General features: G+C 43.4%; 1 protein-coding gene across 1 annotated transcript; it reads right to left on the bottom strand.

Moving 5' to 3' along the window:
- Nucleotides 1–24,501, bottom strand: si:ch211-202p1.5 (uncharacterized protein LOC103909337 homolog). Its single transcript, XM_026341606.1, has 5 exons — nt 24,471–24,501; nt 19,844–19,920; nt 5,381–5,543; nt 1,500–1,619; nt 1–1,396 (listed from the first exon to the last, which is right to left on the bottom strand). Exons 2-5 carry the CDS (start codon nt 19,881–19,883, stop codon nt 1,303–1,305), a joined length of 417 nt encoding a protein of 138 aa, XP_026197391.1. The 5' UTR covers nt 19,884–19,920; nt 24,471–24,501; the 3' UTR covers nt 1–1,302.
- Nucleotides 24,502–24,985: the final 484 nt, after the last annotated feature.

Raw genomic sequence — 24,985 nt, 5'->3', positions numbered from 1 at the left:
GACTTGATGCTAAACTCTGATTAAAGTGTTTCCTTTAATTCATGTTCCACATGCACAGACAGACTATCAGCTGTGAGCTCCTTCAGTGTCAGTAAATATATATATGACTGGTTTACACACACTTTTATAAATAAAAGACCCTGGTTACATGAAGTCATAACTGTGCTGTTGTTTCATGCTTTCTTGTGAAAATATAAAGATTCTCCAACAGGTTACAACAGATAACAGATATATTATTATTCACATTCAGCTCTGAGAACAGGACGACTGACTGATCAGCACAGGACTCTGGTCACTGCGTCTGAAAACCTCACAGCTCACTGTTCATGTCCCACATTATACAGAAGGACCATTTTCTGATCTTACTATGTGTTGAGCTCATTTGTGTGAAGCTGCAGAGACTTGAAACGGTCACAGTCGCTTCTCATCGCTCATCTCTTCAGCTGCATTTCACAGTAAAAGACTCTTCTCGCCTATGGAGTCATGAACTGAGGGAGGAGGAAACCCCCACAGGAACAAGGTCCAAACGCCAACTCCACACTGGGAGGCACCAGGTGGGAGGTTTGAACCCACGACAGGAGCCAAACCACCAAACCCTGATCTGCCATCTTTTCTTTGTGGTATTTTATTTAAAGAATAAAACTTCTCATTAATTAATCGTCCCATTATAAGTTCTTGAAGCTATTTAATTCGTAAAGTTGATTATTTCATATATTCATAGCTGACATCCAGAGGTCGTTCACTGCAGCTCAGTAAAGTTTGTCCCTCTGCAACAGTCCAGGTCACCACAGATTGAAATAAAACATAAAATCAACATGCAAAGAGGGAAAAAATGAATTCAACATCGTACTCGTCTGTTGCTCACTTTATCCCACTCTGCAAATGTTCTTCTATGATGAAATGAGCGGTTTGGGGATCTGAGAGTGAGGTTTTCAGTTCACAGCAGCGGAGCCGTCGCTGACTGAAGAATTTCAAATTAAAACACAAAAAGTTGTAAATGCTTTTCTCTGTGTATCAATCAGACTCAGCTGAAATATTTTCTGTCCCTCGCTGCTATAAATCACATGAGATCATCTGATAACAGGAAGGTCGCAGGTTCAACTCCTTCAACTCCCTTCGAGTTCTCTGTCAGACACTTGAAGGGAGTTGAAGATGATGAAGATGAGCTCATCAGCAGTCAGTCCTCCTCTTCTGAAACTAGCTTCTAAATAAATTCACAGACACACTGTACATGAACAAAAGGGTCCATTTTTGGTGTTTGGGATCCGTCGAGTCGAGCGGCTCTCACTGTGCCTCTCCCCCTCAGGTCTGGTGTTTGAGTGCATGTCGGCTCCTTTTCTCCCAGAATGCAGCTCTGTACTTCTTCAGTTGTTTCTTCAACATAGACTTTTCTCCTCTGAGGAAGAGCGATTGGTGAGAGACAGTGGGGACGGGGTTGGTTTATTATTCTGTGCCCCTGTGGTGTGTCCATGCTTTCATTGGTCTGTGTGTGTCCTTACCGTCTTTGTGTCTGGTTGGAGCAGAAGCTCAGACACTTGGCGTCCTGTGTGTCCTCACAGAGGCACCGGCTCAGCTCCCTCCTGAGTCTCACTGAACCAAATCCATAAGGAACCACGTAGCTGGAAGACAAAAACACCGGGTTATATATTCACACTACGTCCTCTCACTGTGTTAACAGCAGCACAGCGGACGTGTGACTTGGGCCTTAAACCGCAGTCACACTGACTCACTGTGTTTATGCAGTGGAGACGGGCACCGCGGGGGGCGGGGGCCGCGATGAAGAGAGCTGGATCTAGTCCAAGTCTTTCTGCAGCCCCGTGTGGCGTCATCCACGCTGTTATTGCATTACAAGTCTGCTCTGACGCTTTAGTCTGAAGGTAGTTTTGCTTCAGGAGGCATCAACAGCCAGTCGAGCCTCTTTTCCTGCTGTGTGGCTGCAGCGAAGCATCGAGCTGCTGATCCATCTGGAGCCAGTTTGACCACAGCGACAGTTCTGTGCTGGCTCTGTGTTAGAGGTGGATCCACTGCTGCGTTAGTGGTGGAGTTAACTAGACCACGGGGAGAACTGCCAGCAGATGCCGGTGGCTAACCAGCACTACATTTATGTGGGGACCTTAAAATAAAACAAAGCTTCCTGCTTCATTGTTTGACACCACTTGTGTCGCATGTTTGAACTCAGGTCTCTGGGACAAGTAGTTGGACAGAACTGAGGTTTCAGTCCAGTTGGGATAAATCCATTAGTGGTCCCATCGTCTCTTTCTAATTAACATGTGGGTCCTATTTCCACTGTGTGGTCGCTGATACCTTTCATCTCTCTGCTGCCAACACTCGACCAGCTTCTCTCTGCTCACTGCTGCTTCGTTCACTCTGATACTGGACGACTCTGGACAATCTGGATTTCATCTTGAAGATACCAACATTTCTTAAACATTCCTAAAACTAATCATGGCTGCGGTTAGGGAACAGTTCCAGTTAAGATTACTGACTAAAGCTAAACATGAATGTTGGGCCTATGACAGGTAGTGAACTACAACAACCTCTCCACCTTTAAGGAATCACTGTGCTCCAAACCAGGACATCCATCTAATGCAGGAATGTTTGCAACTGTCCAAACCTGACAACCGCGGCATTAAGGTCTTAAAGGAGAATGAGCTAAAACAACAACGTGGTCATGGAAACTGAGTCGCAGCATTTTAGCATATTGTATAAAATCAAATCAAATCATAGTTTTATGTTGCCTGGCTTCGTTCCTTTGGATGAATGTGTCCACCGAACGGCAGAAGTTATGTCAACTGTGTTTCTCTGAGTTCACCAAAGGTGATTTTATCCTGGAGGAGGTTTTCTGTCCTTAGTTTGGATCGCAGCTTTGTTGGATGGATACAGACATTCATCTGTGATTCCACTGATTTCCACTGGCTTAGTTTGATAAGAATAATCCATAATCAATGTAAAGATGTTTGAAGGTGTAGATAAACGGTGTCTGTTTGTTTGGTTCAGAACCAGCAGCATGACAGTCACTTACATCTCTGTTCTAAGATTCACACCATCTTATAAAGATGTTCCATAACTTTAATCCACTTAATGTACGTGCACGTGTGTGCGAGCACGTCACACCTGGTAAGATGCTGTTTGACTCTTGTTTCTGCACAACGAAGGCAAACTGGATGAAACCGCTGCTCGTTTCTGATTGGTTCAAAAACTGAAAGTGTCAAAACAAAGATCTGTGAGCCGAGTCTTCCACACCACGTCCCCACATTAAGATAAGTTAGCGAGTATATTTTAATCTTTAAAAGCAGCTGGTATTTTTAGCTGCAGAAGAAAACAGCTCTCAGGATCTCCCTGTGGCCCACAGAGTTTAGTGGTACAGTAAGTCATGGTGGGCACTACCACTGCTGTTTAAACCCTCTTTATGATGAAGGCAGCACCATTTTATCACACTGCTATGTTTAGACTAAACTAACAATCTTAGAGACTTAGTGAGAGGGTCTCACCGCTGCAGGAGCTGTTTTTGGATCATCTCTGGAAGCTATTTTGGTGACACCTTGCTCCTTTTCCCCCAAAGTTAATTCATTTAAATGTGAGTTATTGCCAGGACATTCAGGAAGCTGCAGCTCAGTGTGACCGTCGGGAACAGTCTATAATTTGGGAAGCAGAGTCAAATCATTACCGCTGATAATGTTGATGCCACTGGAAGAAGGAAAGTCCTGGTCACAGTCATTAGGAGCTGTACTTATGAAACATTTGAATCATCAGAGCGACTTTGAACAGCAGTAAATAAATATTACAGATGTGTCTCAGCTTTTTATCGTGAGCTCAGCTTTCAGTACCTGGAAACCTAGGAGCAGGCGGTGGTGCCGATCAGGGTCCAACCACAGTAATTTGAGACTCTTTGTGGTCTCCTCGCAGGGTTCGTGTTAAAGGGTTAAAACAGGCTATTTAGAACAGCAAGGAAACATGGCAGAAATTATCCTTCGTTAGGAAGGTGTGCTTTCTTATTAGCTCCACCACATCTAACTGCTGCTCATTGCTTGTGCACACTGAGCTAAAATGAAGTTAATTACTACCAATTGTGAAACTGTGGCGCTGCGTCTCGGTCCAGTTTGAAGCAAAACAACTCAAACATATGAAGTGAACCTTAAAATCAACAACAGAGGCTCCTGTCCGGATGAAATAACGTTAACATGATGTTTTTCTGACTCGGCGCAGGTGACGTGGCCAAAAAGATATCACTAATAACTAATAACTAACAACCTACTCTCTCATACCCACCATGGGAGCATCTCTTAGGGCCCCTACAGCCACTGATGTGCCTCTGAGGGGGGGCTACACTATAATCTGGTTCCTGAGGTGTGTAGGGTCTCGGGTCACCCTGGTTAATTCTGTGGAGGGACCCCATGCTGGTATTTTCAGGCTTTGAATTCCCCCAGGAGGCTGCTCAGCTTAGACTAACGTCTTCCACATGCTTCCTAAGTCCTTGAGGAAGTGATCAAACCAAAAGACTGAAGGTTTTTGTTCTCTACTGACAGCGAACCCAGCTCAGCGGTCTTACTCTTTATCCTGTTGTCTGTACTTTAGTGTCCCCACCAGGCCTCAGATGATCTTCAGGGACATTCCACCAGGAGGTGCACTGCAGAGAACTAGTGTCAACATGCACCGTGTGACGGTACACACAGGTGTGAACATCCTATTTCATTTATACAGACACACCTGTGTCCACTTTGGACTGTTCAGATTCACTGAGGTCAGCTCCACTATTTCCATTTATGTTCAGTGTTTCTCTTTTTATTTTCTCTTTACTCATGAAGGAATCGCTCAACAAGAGGAATTCCATTTTCTTTAAAAACAAAGACACTTACATGAACTCTTACATGAGACGGGCGTCATGTCATTTTTCTACTTGGGGATCAGTGTATTTTACATTTAAAGAGAGTGAGTTAGGAAACATTGAACTAAACTCAATATTTTTTATGAATAAACTAATTTTTGTTTATGTCATTTATACATTTTTAATGTCAAATCTCTCGTCATGTAATTAAATCTGAACGTGTTAACACAGTGTTAATTCACTGATAATGTTAATTGTAAGACTCTAACCCAGAAACCATCTCTGTGGTCAAACACTGGATCATTTGTCTTCGTTGGACTTGAGCTGCTGTGCGGGCACCTCCTCAGAAAGCTCCCAGCTACTACTTCAAACATAATGTTGAACATCCCTCTGAGGCTGCAGACAGATTACTGACTGCTTCTTATCTGTGTTTTGTTTCGTTGTCCCATTTTACAGCTGTAAAATATATCACAACGTTCCCGTGTTTCGTTACTGTGGATCCACTCAAAGAAAACCCAGTGTTTAATTTTCTTCTCTCGCTGACGGCGAACCCACCTCGGAGTGTTGACCCAGACGATTCCAATGTGGCAGAAAAAAATGCACTCCTTGTCTTTCTGGTTCTCACATGAGCAGCGCTTCTCTCGCCGGTGGGCCGTGTGGGGGAGCTGCGCCACGGGGCCCTCCTCCACTGTGGGACTTGTGTCAGAAAAGGATGCAGCTGAAAAACCCAGATGGAAAAGAGAAGTTAGTCACGTGTTGTTTTTATTAGGCTCTTCATTTTTGTACTGGAGCCGTCCCTGCTCAGGTGATGTTCTTAAAGAAACCTAAATCTTCAGCTTTCAGGCCAGCTCCGTGTGAAGGCTCAGCTGGGTACAGTACTTCGAGTGACATAATACAGTCTGACACAGCTGGTGTGAGTTTACTTTAAGAGTGTGTGACTCGTCTCTTCCTTTGTTTTTTAGTTCGGGCCTCGTGGCACAGCTCCCGGTCTCTGCACACTTTACAGCACAACAACCACAGCATGAGCAGAAATGGTACCGTACACGCTCACGCTCTCACAGAGACAGACAGAGCCCGTAAAGCCCAGAGTCACAGACAGCCTTTGATCTGCTCTCAGTGCACACAGGGGAATATTTGGGCCCCTAAAGAAGGATTACACCATTTACACATCGGGACAGAATACCACCTCTTCTCAGCATAAATGCTGCAGCTCCGTCCTGTATGTGTCCCCCAGAACATCTGATGTAAGAGGAACTGTCACATCCCAGCTCTGCCGGTCTGACGTGTGGAAAGATGCTCAACTGATGCCTTTTGTTCTCAGAAACTGAACAAATAAAAAGCCCTATGTCCTCAATCACCAACTTCAAAAACAACCAGTACAGACGCCAACATTCAGAATTCAACACATTGTAATAATTGAAGCTAACACATGTAAACAGAGCTACAGGAAAGCTCCACTTACTGGCTTCAATCAGGGCTTTCAACTGGATTTTATAGTCTTCATTATTGAACAGAACGGTTTCTTCAGTGTTAACTGGCTGGTGGGGAGTCCCAGGCTTCACATGTCTGTGGAGTTGTTCACACCCTGGGGGTTGGAGAGGGTTGTTCTTCCACCCACTCATCATGTGAAGCCTTTGCTAAGGTGTGATAAGTGGTGTCGTAGACCAGCTCATCAGTTTTGTGGTGGTTACTCCAGTTTGATGTAGATGGCCTTCTTAACTCCCCAGTGAAGATAGTACGTCAGATCTTTGTGGAACAGTGAGGAGACCGGAACCTCCCTCACATTAAGACATGCAACTAATAAAAATCATTTCCTCATTTCCATCGTGCTTTCCCACTCAGCCTCCAACGACATCACATCCCATGGTTCATCTCCATCAACCACATCCTGACGGACAATTTGCCTACAGATGTTTAAATTTTTATATTCAATAGAATTTGAGGAGAACCGTCACTGTTTTGCTGAATCTGTGCAGAGACCTGAGGGTTACCTGTGAGTAATGTTAACTTGATTTAACACCAATTCAGTTTTTACCTGTTAAGATTTTTAAATGTTAAACATTTAGGCTGATGTGAAAAGTTCACATTCAAACACAAATCACCAAAACATCAGGAGTGTGTCGGACGTGTCAGGGTTCATTGAATCACAGTTCAGGAGTTTGTTAAACCTGCTTTCTGGTTCAGGCCCCTAAAACTACCACAATTACCAGCTTCAATATGACCTCCTGACCTTTGTGAGGGGCCAACATCATAGACTTCTCTTTGGGTAAAAGCTGAAATGTTCCTTTAATGAACGGTTTGAGACTTGATGAACTGAGATTTGCTGAAGCAGCATGTTAAATGGAAAAACAGATAAAAGATATAAAAGGACTTTTAGAACATCTGTTTTTGGATTAGAGATATGTTAGAGATACGGAATCAGTCTGAAGAGAGCAACACTCTCCAGATGGAAACTAAACTCTCAGGTTTCAGCAGAGAGTGCCACGCCGTCTCCTTATCTCGAGTTTACGTTGCAGCAAAAATACACAGAAAGCAAAAAACAACCTTCTCATTGGTTTGCAAGGTCACGTTCTGACCTGCCAAACCAAACTGGACTGAACTGAGGTGTTTTGTGCTGCTGCTGAAGAGCTACAGCTCTAATCCGTTTGGCATGGAGATGTCACACTTCATCCATGGTCATCACTCCACCTCCAAAGAACACACACAGCCTCCTGTGCTGGGCTGACTCTGGTTCAGACACAAGTTAAACAAGCAGGTTGGAGGTTTGGCTCAATGAGCAACTGATGCTCTTCATCCTTATTGTTACCGTCGACGTACTTTAGAGCGACGAACCCCTTCTATCCAGACAGATACTACTGATCTACCAGAGAGGGTTATGGTTACGCTACGAGCATATTTCACTAAATGTTGCTTTACAGCAGGAACATGAACTGAAACGTGCCCAACTCAAATTCACATACGTGCACAGATGTTAAATACCGTCTCCAGCCGTGTGGTGGGAAGAGTTGCTTCATTTCAAGATCTACAATAACAGGGATCAAACTGCATGTAGCTCCTCATTTCAAGCTTAATGAGCTGATTGATGAGCAGCGGGGGGGCTGGGTCACTCCTGTAACCCCACCGCTCGACCTCTCATCACACAGCTGGTTCATCAACAGTCCTCAACTGTCAGCTCACTGTCATGATGGAGAGTGGTTAAAAACACAGCTTAGGGTTAGTGAGGTTGTTGGAAGCACGTTATATATGTATTATAATACATATTTTTAATTTTCTATAGATGTTAGTACAAAATTCATCTTATTCAAGATCCAATTTCTGTTACAGTTTCAAACAGAGAAGATCGAGCAGCTGCTTTAATCACTTCCATCACACCTGAGTCGTCACGCATGCAGCAGATATTAACTCAACACGTTTTTTCATAAATGAAAGTTCGTAGCTCGACTTCAGAGACTCCAGTGCGATGCACATGACCTCTGAATCCCACATCTGCAGGCACCTGCGGCGAGCATTTGCACGTGTTTAAATGATTGTTCACATTGACATGAAGCAGATTCAGTCTGTCTCCAGCTACATAGCAGCACAGGTCAGTTTCCATCTTTCCATCCTGCCGATCCACTCTCTCCCTCCCCACCACCATTACACATCACACTCAAACTTCAGACTTTAGAGCAGGACAAACATATTTTTATGTTTTTGAATTTGGGTACCGCTCCTTTGTGTGGAACCATGTACCAACAACCAGGCACAGTTGGAGTTTCGAGCAGCTCCATGAGTCCTTGTTAAACCGCGATTAGTCAGACTATGCTTCTCGTTCTTAGCGGAACAAATAACACCACAAAGTCGTTGTCTGCCACCAACAGACCACAATATGTGCTGTAACAATGTGAACAACAATCCTGGTAAACATCAGAACCCGTTGTTTAGATCCTTCCGTGTCACCGAGTCCGGTTCAGAGAGCAGCTGCCAGAAGACGGCAGAATCACTGCAAAGAACAAAGACGTTAAAACAAACACCACAGATCTTTAAATTCATGTTCATTGTCTGTTAATAGATGCCAAACCGCAGAGAAACCTCAATCAGTCATATTGTTCCTGTAGTCACAGAAAGCCACATTGTGCTCAACCAGATCGTGAAGTCGTTCAATGTTCACTGGAGAAAATCTCAAGGAATTTTATGGAAACTCAAACCAGACCTGAATAATCTTTTAATCTTCTTACTCACATTTTGATTGGAAATTTAAAAAGCAACAGCTGCCGCGACACTTTGATTTTCTTTCTCTAATGTCACAGAAAGCCGTGCCTGGATATGAGCCAACCTTCTGTTGTACTGGAGCGAATGGTCCGTCAGACTCCATGCTGAGTGTTAGCGGTTTGTTGTTCCTTTGCTGAAGTGAACAGATCATACTTCATGAATGTAGAAGTACACATTTTTACAGACATTAGTTTGGATCGAACTGTGCTGCTTGTTTTCTTTCCGCATGATTCAATGAAGTATTTTCTGGTCTTGGAGTGCAGGTATTTGTGTGCCAGCACCCAGAAACTTACATTCTTTGCGTCCATGTGCAAGCATTCATGCAAATTCCTGCATTAGTTTTTTATCTGTGGGAAAACCTAAGGGGCAAAACCCCGGTTCATACTCCTGCATTGTTTGGAAACGGCCAGGCCAAAACCCTGGCTCCGCAGGGTTTGACAATATCTGACAATAAACAGGTGGATTAGCTGCCTAATCCATGAGCTGGCTGTTTGGACGGGCAGGAGTCGGACTGCAGGTAGAAGCCTCCAACCATCATAGATTCAGTAATGTGTAATTTAGCTTTAAAAAACACCAACAAGACAAAACACGACGTCCTGCACACGTCTCAAAATGCAAACTCTGCAAAGACATTAACAGGAATCATGTGATTGCTGCACATCCAGTAAAGAGCAACAACATTTAAACTAATCCTCACTACTCAGCATCATAGTGATTTTTATTTACACATATTCAACAGAAACAGGCTCCTATTAGAATCTAACACCACACAAGACAGAGTGAGAGGTCATAGGTGAGCTCTCCTCCTCCTGACGCCCTCTGTCCATGACTCTGACCCATCATCCATCACCTCTCGGCTTCACCTACATTCAAAACAGTCCATCTGTGCAACCCTGATTTATCATGACTTTATTTATTTGGACTCGTCTCTGCAACACAGGAATCCACCAAACCTGCAGTCAACTTTCTTAAACCTCTTTTTGTCATTGGTGATTCACAAACAGCACAAACAGCTGCTGTGACTTGGACTTGAGGTGGAGGAACATCTCCACAGTAGATTTTAAACTCTGCTCCTCACCTCAGCTCTTTCTATTCACCTGTTTTCTTATCGGGCGCCTGTTTTGTGATAAATGTAGGAATTTAGCATCTCATTTAGTAAAACGTGTGTTTGCTTTCCTGTGATTGTAAATCACGCTCTTCAGTCACATGAGAAGTGAAACATTATTTCCTACAAGATGCTAATTATTATTCCAGTTGTCGTCATGTTTGGCCGGCAGGGACAATATTCCAGATCATGTTATGTCCTCAGTTCTCCTGCTGGATGGATGAGTTACATACAGTTATTCTTTATAATTCTGCAGAACTCGAGACTGTTTTGTGAACCGAGTTTGTTGTTTATTGTGCTGATGAATTTGCCAAACCTCAACATGTGTGAGCAGTTAAGCATCATTGTGCACTTTAAATACACCACCAAGTACTTCACGTCTATTCTGATATTCGTGTCTTGGTGGACTCGACTTTCTCGGGAGATAATAAAGGAGCTGAAGCCAACGTGAAAGCCAATGTAAACTGTCAGCCTAATTTGTAGCTTTGAAAGCCCCTGAAAGGCTGGAGGAATCTTTCTGGACTCATGAGAGTAAAACTGACTTTGACTTCATCAACAATCCCTGACGAGTCACTGAGGACAGTTAAGCACCACTGGACCTGATGAAGTGTGAGAACCAGTCGTGAACTCCAGAGGGAGCACAGCTTGGAATCCTTCTCAGGGTTAAGGAAAGTATGTTATGCTTGGTGTGGATTCAAGTAAAAATAGAAATCAGAAATATTAAATACATGTATTTTCTGGCTTAAACTGTGGAAACCAGGAGATGGATATTAAGAATTTATCTAAATCGAGCTGCATTCAACTGATGCAGCTTATTGACTGGAGATAAACGGCTCACTGTTCATAAAGCTGCACAACCAAATGTAAATGTAACATGAAGGAGTGTGTTCTAGTTCACATAGACCACAATGTCAAACACGGCTACGAATTACATCCATATCCAGAGGGACTGGGTCCAGAGTCCAGAGTCCAAGTCCTAAAGAAGTGATTGTGTGTGTTTTCTTCCACACTCAAATACGTCTTTTTATCTGTTGTCAGAGAAATTAAGAGATGATTAGCTTTTTTTTTTTTACATCACACTTTTTAAATTGTTGAGTTTGGGGAGGACACGATGTCAAAAGCCTCGAGTCCAAGTGAAATCATGAGTTACTGGGGTTAAGTCACAGACACAGTCTAAATCTTCTGTCACGGCGACTCGAGTCCTGATTTGTGACTTGAGTTCAAGATATTTGCCTCCATCACTGTAACTAACCTGAGGAGTGAACAACCTGTGAACCGAGTCTCTACTTTCACAGTTACCTGACTAAGAAAGAACATTTTTATACATGAAAGTAATCTGAGTGCACACCTGATGGGATCAGTCTCCAATCCAGCAATAAAAAAAAGAGTCTGTACTAATTAATCTGGACACTTACTGCACCGTTAAGGGAGCCGTGATGAAACGTTGGAGAACTGCTGGGTTACCTATGAGTGGACAGTGGTCCTCGTGAGGAGAGCATACTAAGCTGTTTCCCTGTGGGGTCAGATGAGCTGTAATACAGCAAATCCACTTTAGAACGACTGGTAGCAGCTAACAGAAGCTCATCACAGCGCTGGCACAGCACAACCGACTGTTGGCACGAATCCTCTGACGATAATATGTTTAGAGACCAGAGGTGCAGTGTTCTAAATAATTCCTGTTCCTGGCACCGTGCCTTAAACGTGCACTATTTACATCTGTCCCCTCGACTCTGGTGCTACTAACGTGTCCACCTTTGACTTGATTTAAAATCCTGAATGAAGTTCTCAGAAAACAAATGTACTTTTACACTTTGGTATAAACGTCTCACGCAGTACTCCGGCACAGGTTGCTGTAGGTTAAACAAACCCAGTAAAGAGCCTGAATTCTGATCAGGACCAGCTTCCACATGTGTTAGTTTTACATAACTTGTAGCCCCACATAATTACACGGTGCCATAATGACATACGAACCTTTGGCTTTGGCAGCGAGAACATGTTTGCTGACATTAGAAGAGACCAAAAACAATGTTCAATCCATTCCTTATACTTCGACTCTCCTAAAAAAAACTCTTCACATGACATGATTTACAGAGTCAGGTTGTTTCAACATCACTAGATTAGTCAGGGGAGGAGGTCACTCTACTGTTTAGTCTTTTGAAACACATTTTAACGTTAAGACATCATGGAGCTCATGAATTATTTTAAGTGACTTTTCTTTACAGAAAGAAAAACAATATATTTGATGCTCACAGTATCTTTGTGGGCAGGTTTTGTTTGTCTTTGTTTGGATTATTCATCCACTGCTTAATACATTCATGAAATAAACCATTTCAAGACAAGACCAGACCAGACGGACTTCCTGCTGGAGCCACCCTGCAGAGGCACAAACAGTGTGTTGCAGGTTTACTTTCACTTCACTAACTCGGTCAGTCGTTCCTGTACTAACACGGGCTGTTAGGTTTAATTTAATCTCTTAAATTCTTGTAGACAGATCATCTGGTGCCGTCTTGTAATTTTTAAGTATTGTTTTCATCAAAGAAACCTTAACAGGCTTCAGATGTCTGGGTGTCACACATGATGAACACCAAACAGGCAAAACTAATTAAGACCAAAGGAACAGGGTGCGTAGTGAAAAAAGAAAAACAGTGAGAAGAGGAGTGGAAATGGAAAAGGTAGGAGCAGTGAACGAGTGGTTGAAGAAAAGTAGAGCAAGAGAAGAGACGAGATGTTGACAGGAGGCTGCTGGAGATTCCTCTGAGGCCCTTCCACTAACACAGACTCTACACTAAAAATATTTATTTAACCCGATGGAGGCGGCTGTGGATGAATTCAGCGTGGTCCACCTTGGTAAAGATGTTCCCTGTTACAGTAATAAACCCGCTCTCTGTACGCCACAAACCCTATTTCATAACGACAAAGTCAGCTTAGGTAGCAACACACCTCTCCTCAGGCGACAGGACAGTCGGCCTCCGTGTCCTGGAATTCATAAAAACAACAGTAATTTATGACAAACCTGTTTCTGTAGCTGTAGATTTTCATCCCACCTCCAGTACACACCGCTCACTGATCATTAAAGTCTGGGGCACCTGGATGATGCGAGTTAAAAACTACTGCAGAGCGAGCAGAGCCTCCAACTTGGCCCCACTAAACCCTGGCATGTTCCTGGGTGGGAAGCCAGTGAGGGATCAGGATATTGTTGCTAAAGTGGACTCGTGGACACATGCATGGAGACAGCTGGTGGGGAAATTACATAAAGAGCCCAGGGTCTGTCCTGCTCCTTGTCCCCTGATCAATAAAACCACAACTACTTCAGTTTTACTGTGTTAAATGAATCAAGTGAGGAACTGTGGCTATGATAACAGGTCATCTGATCAAAAGCAGCATGCTGATCTAGTCCGATAGTTACTGTTTAAAGTTGAGCTTGGACTTGGAGTCTACAGTCTGCATTACAAACAGGTTAGAAGACGTGGTACTGCAGCACAGACTAATATTAGTGCCCAGTAATCAGATCCAGTGTTCAGTCCAGAGACAGCTTCCTTGTCTCTTGACTGTCTCCACTGACCCTTGTTGTTGCTCTCGTCCAGGTTTATTTTTACTGGCTCAGTGGTGCTGACACTGAATGATGAATTGTGATCTTGAACGTCCTAAAGTTGGACATGAAGACGACCTAAGTTCTAATGTGAACGTAGCTCTAGATTCATTTTAAATCTCTTTCAAGTTCTTGAACTTTACAGAGGTGAAACTCTAAAAAGGTGTAAGTGACACTTTCTGTGTTGAGTCACTTCTGACTCAAGTCTTTGAACCAGTGTAATGTTCACACAGGTCTCACACTGTGCACGCAGATGTGAACCGTCATTACAACTTCAAAATGAAAAACTGTAACACAGCAGTGACACGTTCCCTCTTTGATCTGACAAAGCTGAGATCTCACTCAAAAATGTTCCCTGTAATCCAACAAGTGTGAGGTCGACTTACTGCATCAGCTCAGATAAGTTTTTAATTCCTGTCCTGTGCACTAACGCTTCTCTCTCTTCAAACATTAGGCCCAAAAACCAAACAGCCAGTAAAATGTTGTCACAAGTTAATATTTAACTGACAGTATCAATTAATCCTGTTTGGTAATCGACTCTTTGCACAGGAGACACATGGACACACCCATCGGACTGTCAAACATGAGAACTATTCGAACGCTGGTGGGCACGACATGACTTCTCAAACATCAGCGCGGCCACAGGCTTTTCTCTTACCAACTTATACTGGTTAATAAAACTGACGGTCGAGATTGATCTCTGATCAATCATTTTATTAAAAGTGATCATTTGCTCGTTGATACATCTGATTTATAAAGGATACAGCACGGTTGGGGTTTTTAAATGACACATTTACTTTTACAGCAACATTTTAGGAGCTGGAACATCAGCTCAGATGATGACAGACACGTGCATATTTTAATTCTCTGAAGTCACTCTTCCTATTTCCACAGACAGTGAAGAGGGTTTTACCTTCATACTGGTGGAGCAGCATCAGAGTTGTGGTGAGGAGCCAAAAGTGAGTGATGTCCATGCTGCGTCCAGCTGAGAAATCTGCTGAAGGCACCTCAGTCTTCACGTGCAGTGAAATTCCTCACAGCAGCTCTAAGATATTTAAAACACCTTCTACACGCGAGGCAGGAAAAATCCCTCAAGTTTGATCGAGTCAGGTCGATGCGCTGCCACCCAGGTGCAGCTCTAAGCTGAAGTCTGGCTCAGAGTGTGGAGCTGTGCAGTTTCCAAACAGAGGGAGGACACAGCGACTGGCTGGGAGCACAGTGCTGTGGAGCAGTATCAGAACAGATGTGAACTGCAAGAGACGAGGGGGAGGAGGGGGACGCTCAGGGGAGGCTGGGTCTGCAGGGAGACATCGCCACAGCTTGAATGTCATTAATCACAGCTTCCCCGCCTGTGGGTGACCTGTGTCATTCTCTCAAGCTCGCTGCGTCTCTCCCATCGTCTCAGGGAGGATCTCTGCTTTTCCTGTTCTCCACCACACGTGGTACAGCCCTGTTAGAGACCTCAGGCGTGAAACACTGATCCACACACACACACCTTGTTATTCCGAGCTGCTCCAGCACCACAACATTTCATCTACTGCCGGAATCTGGAACATCTTTAACATGACTGGAGCTACAGATGATCCTTTAGGAGAAGGTGAACTTTGAACACAGAAAGCAGGTTCACAGAGATGCAGTCAGTATGAAAGTGCACGTTATATAGTCAAAGGCACGACAAGAAGCAAATTTAAAGATTCCCACAAACTTTCCTCCATCAGATCTGCCGCCTCCCGTTTCTGTTTAGTTAACAAGACCAATAACTGAGGTGTTGACGACTGCAGCGGCGTCAGGTGTAAGTGTGAGCTTCTCCTTAGAGCTCGTTCAACGCTAACCTCGGCCCAGAGAAGCTAAAAGAGCAAACAGAACGTATTCCCGTCCTCCATTCGTGATTTTAGTCCTGAAACTGTGCCGTTTAAATTTCCCTACCACTTTGACAGATAACTGAGTTTTAATGCAGAGGAGCTTCCTTCTGTCTTTAAGAGACTATTCTCAGATCATCTGGAACAAAATGCTGTCCACCGGGCCGGGATAACACAGAACCACGAAAGCTGGACCCCTGTTCCGGTCTCTGCCCTTATCTTTTTTTGGGCCCGGTTTAGGGGAAGCTGTCTCGCTGCCTTTCTGTCTCAGAGGCCATTGTGGTAAACCAGTTTCATAAAGAGATTAACGAGGACAATCCAAACATCTGGGAGGCAGATTCTATGGCGAACTCCTGAAAGAGTCTTTTGGTTGGGTTTCCCCAAAATTGCTTGACCAGATCTCATGAAATTTTCTCAAATGAGCACCGTGCCGAGATGGAAATAGCACGTTCTGTGGGGAGGATGTGAGTTTCAACACCATGAAAGGGAGGCGGTAATTTACTGTGTATCGGAACTGCATTTTCCCTCCTTCACCTCTTGTTAAGGATGTGGAACTTGTTTAATGTAAATGAGCAAGTCCACTGTACAACTGCATGGATTAGATTCCACCACGTGCTGAAGTTTTTATACAGTTTATTTACACCAGGTAAATGCAGCATAATCTTTGTTTGTGGTTATGCTAAATAAATATGCTTAAGGCAATGTTAGGATTAGAATTAGCATTCAAACAACTGGTTTAGATTAAGGAAAGGTTGCAGTCACATCTTCTGTGATTGGAGGAGAACCCCGGTCTATCAGTCCTCCTACTGCACCCAGTTGCATGCAAAAGAACCACAACAACACACATTTTTAGATTAAGCGGTCAACATATATGTTAATTAGTCAACTTCACAGCTGAAGGTGGGAGTGTCTTTAAACTGTTCCCCTTCACATGACGTCATTGCAGCAGATTATTACAACCAACACCAACTAACTGCGACTGAAGCAAAGCTGAAGGTTGGTGACACAGTGAGAAAGTCGACACGACGAGGAGGCCGGTCAGAAAACACAGGACTTTCCAGGAGACTTTGTGTGAGTGTCTGCACACCATTTACCGGCTGTTTGACTTTTCATCAGGTCTTCAGAAGATGTAATTAGAGATTTGAGGGAAACTGGAAACAACAACAACTTGTTGCTCCCTTTAACCCAGAGATACAGCACAATGCTAGAGGTGAGAAAACGGTGCTGAGGTAATAAAAGACTGAGAATGAGTAGTGTGAGAGAAAGGGAAGCATGACGATGAAGAGGAAGAGAAAGAAAGAAAAACAGAGAGGCACCAAACAAGTGACATGAGAAACAGATGGAGGAACGTATGGATTTCATAAGCTGATCAAAAACAACATGTTTCTCCCCTCAGTCACTGTTTGAAGTCCAGACAGTGGAGCTTTGGTTTGTTGTTCCAACATACAGTAACAGGGACATTCAATCCATATTAATGGACCACAAAGAAAACCAGATAGGATTAGAAATGTCTGTCCGTCACAGTCCAGATCTTCCAGACTGAAGCATCACAACAGCTACTGAAAGAAGTGACACTCAGCTGAGACGTCGCCACTATCAATTTGAACTTCTTCATGAATTTTGGTGATTCTCAGATATATATATATATATATATATTTTTTTTACACATTTTTATCCAGAAACTTTTATCAGCGTTGTTACATGAAATGGTTTGAACGGGGATATCGTCCTGTTTACAGTGGAGTCAGATAAGAATATGCTGCTGTGATTTGCTCTAGAGGACGTGGACCTTTTAGATATTTACATTTGGAGGACAGATTCACAGAGAACAAAAACAAAAACCCAAGAAACTCCTGCTTCACCTGTTTCCTGTTGTCTCAGTGTTGTTGGAGAGAAAAAGCATCACGAATGTCTGAAACCACCTTAGTGAGCTCAGAACGACGTTCGAGAACTGCTGTGAGTCCTGTTCTACTTACTTTTACAGCTATAACTAAAACAATTGATTATCCAACGGTAATAAAATATTTTTAAGCACAAAAAACTTCACTATGACATAACTGTACATATGACATAAAACCAATAATTGATCCGTACTCGATCCTTTTTGCAGCCTTAAAAGAACAAATAAAGCCACAGCAGACATTTATTGTTGTAGTAATTCCTCGTCCATTTATCTGCGTCCATATGAAGTCTGCTTGCTGCCATTTCAACATTCCTTTCTGTTAATGACTTGATGCTGCAGACTGAAGAGGAATGTCTGATTGATCAGTTCTCTTATTGTTCCCTGGAGGGGGTAAGGAGGAGTGAGGTGGGGGTAGTTCAGAGGTTTAGAAGGACGATAAATGGTTTGAATACAACAAAATACACTGCAAAAAGTGAAGACGTGAAAACCTTCTGATGTCAGATCATTGTTATCGCCTTGTATTGAAGAAGCTAAATTAGACAGGTCCCCAGCCCCCGTCCTCCTACTGCAGGGAGACTGGTAACATCGGATGGGTTTGTAATTCGACTCGTAGCTGTTGCCAATTCAGCCTTATTCATCAGGATTAAAACATTTTGCTATTGTGGAAAAATAAAAGTTTTGGAATTGAAAGATCCAATTAAAAGTAAATAAGTTACCAAAGAACCTAAAGCCAACAAAAACTGGATGCTTGTTCCTTTATGCACCGTTTTCTTTGTTAGGAAGTCATTGAGAAACACTGACACTTGGTCCATTCAGTGTTGAAAAATGAGCTCTGTTAGAGACAAATCTTTGGCAAGTAGATAAAAAAACAAAAACAGAAAATCTTTGTGAAGAAAACTCTGCATAATTAGTCAGAACACCTTTTAATTTCAGTCTATTGGGAACTGAGGACAATGAGTGCAGCATCATTTATCAGAGCTGCTGATAAATGATGCTGCACACTGAGTGCTCACAGCTGTGAGAGCTCAATGTGCAGCATCACTTATCTACAGCATTTATCAGAGCAGTAGATAAATGATGCTGCAGTTAGTCCCCCACTGACAGACTTACTGACTGAACATTGTTTGGATTGGATTTACAATCAATCTGATAGTAAACTATTAAAATCAGGATTGTAAAAGAAAATGTGAGCTTTCCTGTGATTTAAAAATAACCATAATGCTTCAGATTCAAGTGGATAAGACTAAAAGAAGTTTTTAACTTCCAACCGTCTCATATGACCAGAGTCACTGCTTGTTGTTAGAGCACCCCCACATCCCCGTTATCACCAGGGAGTTTGGGGCATAGCGTCATGTCCAGTAGTTGATCAGTGGCTGAGACGATTCTTTTACCTGCACCAGTCACTGATGAAACTACGATTCCACTGAAAATCTGCAGGAATCACATTTTCCAACTGTTACCAGTGTTAAATAGACGTGTGTCTAACAGCGGCATTCTATCCGAGCATGTACCGACTGTTACCAAAAGAATAATGATGACGTCTCTCAGTGGATGTGTTAGATTTAGACATATCCACATGTTAGATATATGTAAGATTGTGATTAAGATAAAGTATTTGCTGACATATACAGAACCTCCCTGATATCACATGGTAGAACTATGTACAAACATTAGTAATGAGAATGAACTGAAGCAGGGATGGTGGAACAGATCACCTGCAGTCTGTCCTCACAGATGATAAACAGGAATATACAGAAATATGTACAGCAGACTTCTGTCAGGTTATGGAAACTATCAGACTTCAGAATTTCCACTAAATGAATGAAAGTTCATGAATGTTTCACAAGAGTTCTCTTTTTGGCAGGTTTTTGAAAATGAAGCCAGTGCAGAGATCTGAACAGTGGTGTAACGTGTCCTCTTTGGCTGATCAAACAAGACGTGCTGCTGCATTTTGATCATATGGAGGTTTGATGGTGCAGAACTACTTCAAGGTGTCACCAACAGCCAAAACCTGAGTTATACCAGGCCCAACCCAGAAAGAAAGCAGACAACAAGGTAAAGCGTATTCAAACCGGCCGCACATAACAGAAAGAAAACACACAGAAAGAGGGAAAAGATCCATAAACATCTGGAATGAGGCCGCGACAGTCGGGGTGGGGGTGGGTTGCAGCACCGCTGATGATCCAGCACAGCGAGGCAGAGTGAAAGGAGAGGACTGGGAAAAGCTGTGAATTCACAGCTGAGAACGTCAAAGCATTTAGTTGAAGAATTACTTCAGTGATTAATCTGTAACAAGACGGGACTCACTCACTTGTTCCTGTGCACACAGGTGTGCAGAACTGAGCCCACATCTCAGCCAAGGTCAGATCATCTCCTGCTCCCACAACCCTTAAAACAAGAGATGGACGGTCGGTCAGTCTACTAACTGCTGCAGCTCTGACATCACTTATCATTTATGAATGAATGAAACATATTGTCAACATTTGTTTTTAAACCTCCAATAAAACCACGTGGAGATTTTAGGAGGAGCACATCACAGCGTGGTGAGTTCATGGAGATTTGGACAAAATTCATTCGGAACAAATCCTGAACATTTGGCTCAGTGGTGCTTTGAACTGTGAGTCACCCACTTTTTATCTGAACCTTCATATTTGGCTCTGGATCCTGCAGCTCTTTAAAACTGGACGGTGTCTTTTGTATTTTCACTTTACACCCGTCTCCTGCTCTCATTGATCTGTTGGTGTGATGGCTCTTTTCTCACAGTTTCTCTTTTTTTTTTACCATATGAAGCGGATCAGTGAGGATGAAAAATGACTAATTTCCTGCTCCCTGATGAGTTCTCTGATGGACTGTAGTAAGTTCTCCTCAGAGGTTCCAACAGGTGGCCTCCACTGGAAGAGACGACTTATTCTACCAAACAGTCTCAGCATCTCACCTCTTCATTTGAATAATAAGAATCACAGCTTCACAGACGATCTGTGGTCGTCTGGCCAGGTTGCCTGCTCAGTCTGGGCGTGTATAATTACCCTCTAATGTTTAAACGAGGTTGCTTCAATCCAGGAAGTGCTCTTGCCAATTTTCTAGCTTTGTTGTTGCTGTGTTTCTATCATGAGCCAGTGGGATTCTGCTGGAGAACACACCACATCATACAGTCTGAGGCCGGGACCAGACGCTTCTAGTCTGAAGCCACCACACCTACGCACCTCCTGCCCTCTGAATACCAAACACCCACCTAATCCCTCAACCCACAACCCCAGCCCAGAACACCTCTTAAAAGTCACCCCCATCTGAAAGTGTATCAGAGCTTGGGTTAGAATAGTGCTCCTTCAAACTGTGCGTGCAAGAAAAGAGAAGCATAGAAATCAATGTCACGGTGGTTGAGCTCAGACACAGTTCTGTGCACTGAAGGTGGTTTTTGCCTAAATCCCAGTACAGTAGTTGGACAGTAAAGATGTTACGCACAATAAAACCCTTTGGGTTAGAGCTGGACACATCAAGCTCTTGTAAAGCAAAGTCATTACTGAGTCTGTGGTTAATATTAAAATGTATCTGTCCAGTGCAAAGAGTCTGCTGGTCAAACCAACAACATCAAGACACGAGAGCGTAGATCATCTTAAGATGATGACCAGAGCCAACGGTGTTAATATTTAGTTAACCAGATCTGCACAGTGACGGTGTGGTTACAGGTCAGTGCAGAGCACGACTCTGGTGTCACTCAGGAAACTCAGACGTACCCACAGTTTGACTTATCACCATGTACGGCCAGTGAAAGGTACAGATGGGAGAAACCACCAGTAAGTGGGGTTAGTCTCAGGTTAAGCCTGAGACTAACCCCACTTACGCTTAAGATTAACCCCACCAGATCTGCTCTTCCATTAACCTCCATCAGTCACTGAGTCGTACAGCCATCAGCGATCAACAAACAGTCCATCCAGAAAGATTTGTCATCATCGCTGGCAACTTCAGTTCTGCAGATTCAAAGAGTGATGAGTTCAAGTTGTACAAGCAGGTCAGGCTTGTTGTAGGAGGAGGAATACACTGGACCTTGTTTACACCAAGAATGTATACATTCCCCTGAACATGTCTGTCATACTAATCCCAGCTTACAGACTCTTGAAACTATCCAGACCCTGGGGGGGGGGGGGGGGGGGGGGGGGGGGGGTCGTTTCAGACGCCCTCAACAGCACAGATTGGAATAGAGCATGTTCCAAGAAGCAGCTTCCTGCATTTCTTTACTGGTTGATGCAGTCAGTTCAGAAAACAACTTACACTAAAGAGTTGCACCAACCAGCTGCATGCAAAGTGAAGGACAGGGTGATCTAGACGCCTCACACTGACCACACACTGTTCAACGATGGGTCAACAGCAGAACACAGAGGAGCACTTCAGGACCTCACGTGAGAGAGCAACTTTTCCACTTTCTACTGTCGGCAGACAAAGGTCAGTGCATCCAGAAAGTTTTCACAGCACTTTTCCACAGTTTTTAATGTTAAAGCCTTATTGCAAAATTAATGAAATTCAAATTAAAAGCGACTGGATGGTGCAGTGTTAAGATCGTTGCCCTCTGTGCAGGACAGCTCCTTCAGTAGGGTTCAGGGTAGGTTAGACCTCCTCACACTTAGCCTGCCGTTGCTTTAAGAGTATTTTATTTGCTCAGTACTTTGTTAAACCACCTTTAGCACCAATTACAGCCTCAGGTCTTTGAGTCTGATGCTTTACACACTTCTCTCATTCTTCTTTGCAGAACCTCTAAAGCTTTATAAAGGTTGGATGGGGAGTGTTGGTCCACAGCCAGGTTCAGATCTATCCAGAGATGTTCAATCAGGTTCAAGTCTGGGCTTTGACTGAACCACTAAGGACATTCACAGAATTGTCCTGTAGCCACTCCTTTGTTATCTTTGCCGTGTGCTTAGGGTCGTGGTCCTTTACATTTAGGCCAAAGAGCTCAATCTTTGTTCCATCAGACCAGAGAACCTTGTTTCTCATGATCTGAGGAGTGGTTTCCATTGATGAGTGCTGCAGAGATGGTTGTTCTTCTGGAAGAGAAGCTCTTTCAGAGTGACACTCTGGTTCTTGGTCTCCTCCCTGACTATAGCCCTTCTCTCTCGATCACTCAGTTTGGCCGGTCGGCCCGCTCTAGGAAGAGTCCTGGTGATAACTCACTTTAAGTTATCAAGGACTTTAGGAAGAATATCCAACTCCTCACTTAGTTACCCTTATGACAGAAGGTTCCTGTGCTGACTGAATAAGGGGAGTCTCCCTCCAGCCGTCCTCATGCTAGGTTATCACAGATCTCATGTAGACTCATGCTCATTACACACTGTTGGGCCTCCCTTCACCCCGTCTCACATTAGGTTAACACGGAGCTCATAAAGACTCATGCTGCGAACACACTGCTGAGCCTGTGTCCACCCATCCTCACATTAGATTATCACACTGCCCACACACACTACTGACCATCAATCACACCCGGGAGAGGAGGTCAGCACAGGGTTGCTGGGAATGCAGATAACAGAGGACCTCTCCTGGACCTCACATGTGTCAGGTCTACATGAAGTGAAAGAGGCGAGCCTCCTTCCATCTGTCCTCACATTAGGTTATCAGAGGCTTCACGAAGACATGTTCACCACATACCACTCAGCCTCCTCCCCCATCTGCACATTAGGTTTTCAAAGACTTTGAGAAGGTGCATGCTGATCACACAGCGCGTAGGTTCTTAGGTTTTGACTGTTTAAAACACACTTGAAGAAAACAACAATGAACCTAATTTAACAAACCGCAGCAGCTCCGTCGGCAGAGCAGTCGTCTGTGGACCATACTGCCCTCATACTAACAAAAGTTAGAAATAGAAAGACACAGACTGTTCTCCTCACAGTTGTTAAGGTCGTAGCCAGAGAAATTACCGTGGTTTGGAGACATTTTCAAGACACATCAGCTCAACACTGCAGCAGAATCTCTGGTCAAAGTGACTCAGAATAGACAGAACAGAAATACAGCTCACAGCAATCATGTAAATAAATGTGGCTTTAACGCTAATGTAAGTTATTTGACCACAATAAGACAGAAACTCAAACGTAAAGCTACACAGTCAACATACGATCGATTTCATCTGCTGTCAAAGGTTTCTACTATTAAACTATTGATTAGTTTACATCCACACACTGACTCCTGCTTTACAGTGTTTTGACAAAACAGTGTCGATCACAAAGCTATGAGTTTCAGGTCAAAGGTCACAGCCATAAAATGGTCACTTTGATTGAAGCGGTGTTTTCTGTGTGTCAGATGAAGTTGTTAAAAACCAGATGACTAAAATGTCGAATCACTAAAACTAAATCTTTGAATGAACTGAAAGATGCAGGCTGACTCCTTTCTTGTGAGACTGCTAATGATGCTACAGTTAAAATAGCGGCTGTAGCTGCTGGGATGGAAATGTATGATGTTCAATGAGCTCATGACGGTGACCTCGTATTGATAATGCTCCAGTCTCGTGAAGCGTTTCCATCCACCCGTTGATGGGGGTACACCACCTATTACATACTGGAAACCTGCTAAACACAGAACTCCACGTGAAGCTTCTTCAACTAGTAAAACATAAATCTGACTCTTTCCCGCCTCTGTTCTTTAAGCTCAGGAATGAACTCTGTCTACCAGCACATGTAACCCCGTCCTCCCTCTTGCGTCCTTCTCCCCTTCCTTCCGACCACACTTTATACCGAAGGCATATATGGTTTTATGAGCTCTGATGTTGGGTCGACTTCATCCCTCCTCTCTGCTCCTCCATCCCTTCATCCCAGCTTTATGGGGAGAGACAAGGCAGCTGGGTTTGGTAAGTATTGTACTCAGCCACTGGTTTTAATCAGCAGCACTGTGAAGGAAATGTGATGATAGAAGGAGAGAGAGAAGGAAGAAGTGCAGAAGAAGATAAGAGTCTGATTTACCTTGTTGTTGCTCCAGAGGCTGAATCTCCGATAAATCCACAGATACACTGTTTATGGGCGATTCGCTGAACATGAAGAGCGCAGAGCTCATCTTCGTTTCCTCATCACCTGAGTAGAGAAGAGATGACAACAGGAGGATGTGAGTGAGGATGTTCAGATAAAATACATGTTGACAAGAGCAGCAGCTTTTTGTCCAGCTGGACTTAGACTAGACTCTAGATACAGAGGTGCTTTAACCAAAACGCTGACATGTTGACGTTGGAGTAAATTCAACCTCAAACTGACAATAAAAAGTTGCTTTTCAACAAATATTAATGCACTTTTCCTTTTTTATTTCACTAACACAAAAGGTACTGGCTCTGTTATTCTCGTCCATCTTGTTCAGTCAAACCTGGAAAACATTTCAAAGTCATTTCATGTCACCATCTTTGTTTTGTTGACTGCATCACTTTCGATTGTTTGATCCAGTGTAAAATCCCACAATGACAGTCGAAAGATACAATAAAAAAAAATTA

Source organism: Anabas testudineus, chromosome 24, assembly GCF_900324465.2.
Source record: "Anabas testudineus chromosome 24, fAnaTes1.2, whole genome shotgun sequence".
Classification (NCBI taxonomy): Eukaryota; Metazoa; Chordata; class Actinopteri; order Anabantiformes; family Anabantidae; genus Anabas; species Anabas testudineus.
Note: the sequence above shows the minus strand (reverse complement) of the source record. Positions and strands in the feature narration are given on the sequence as shown.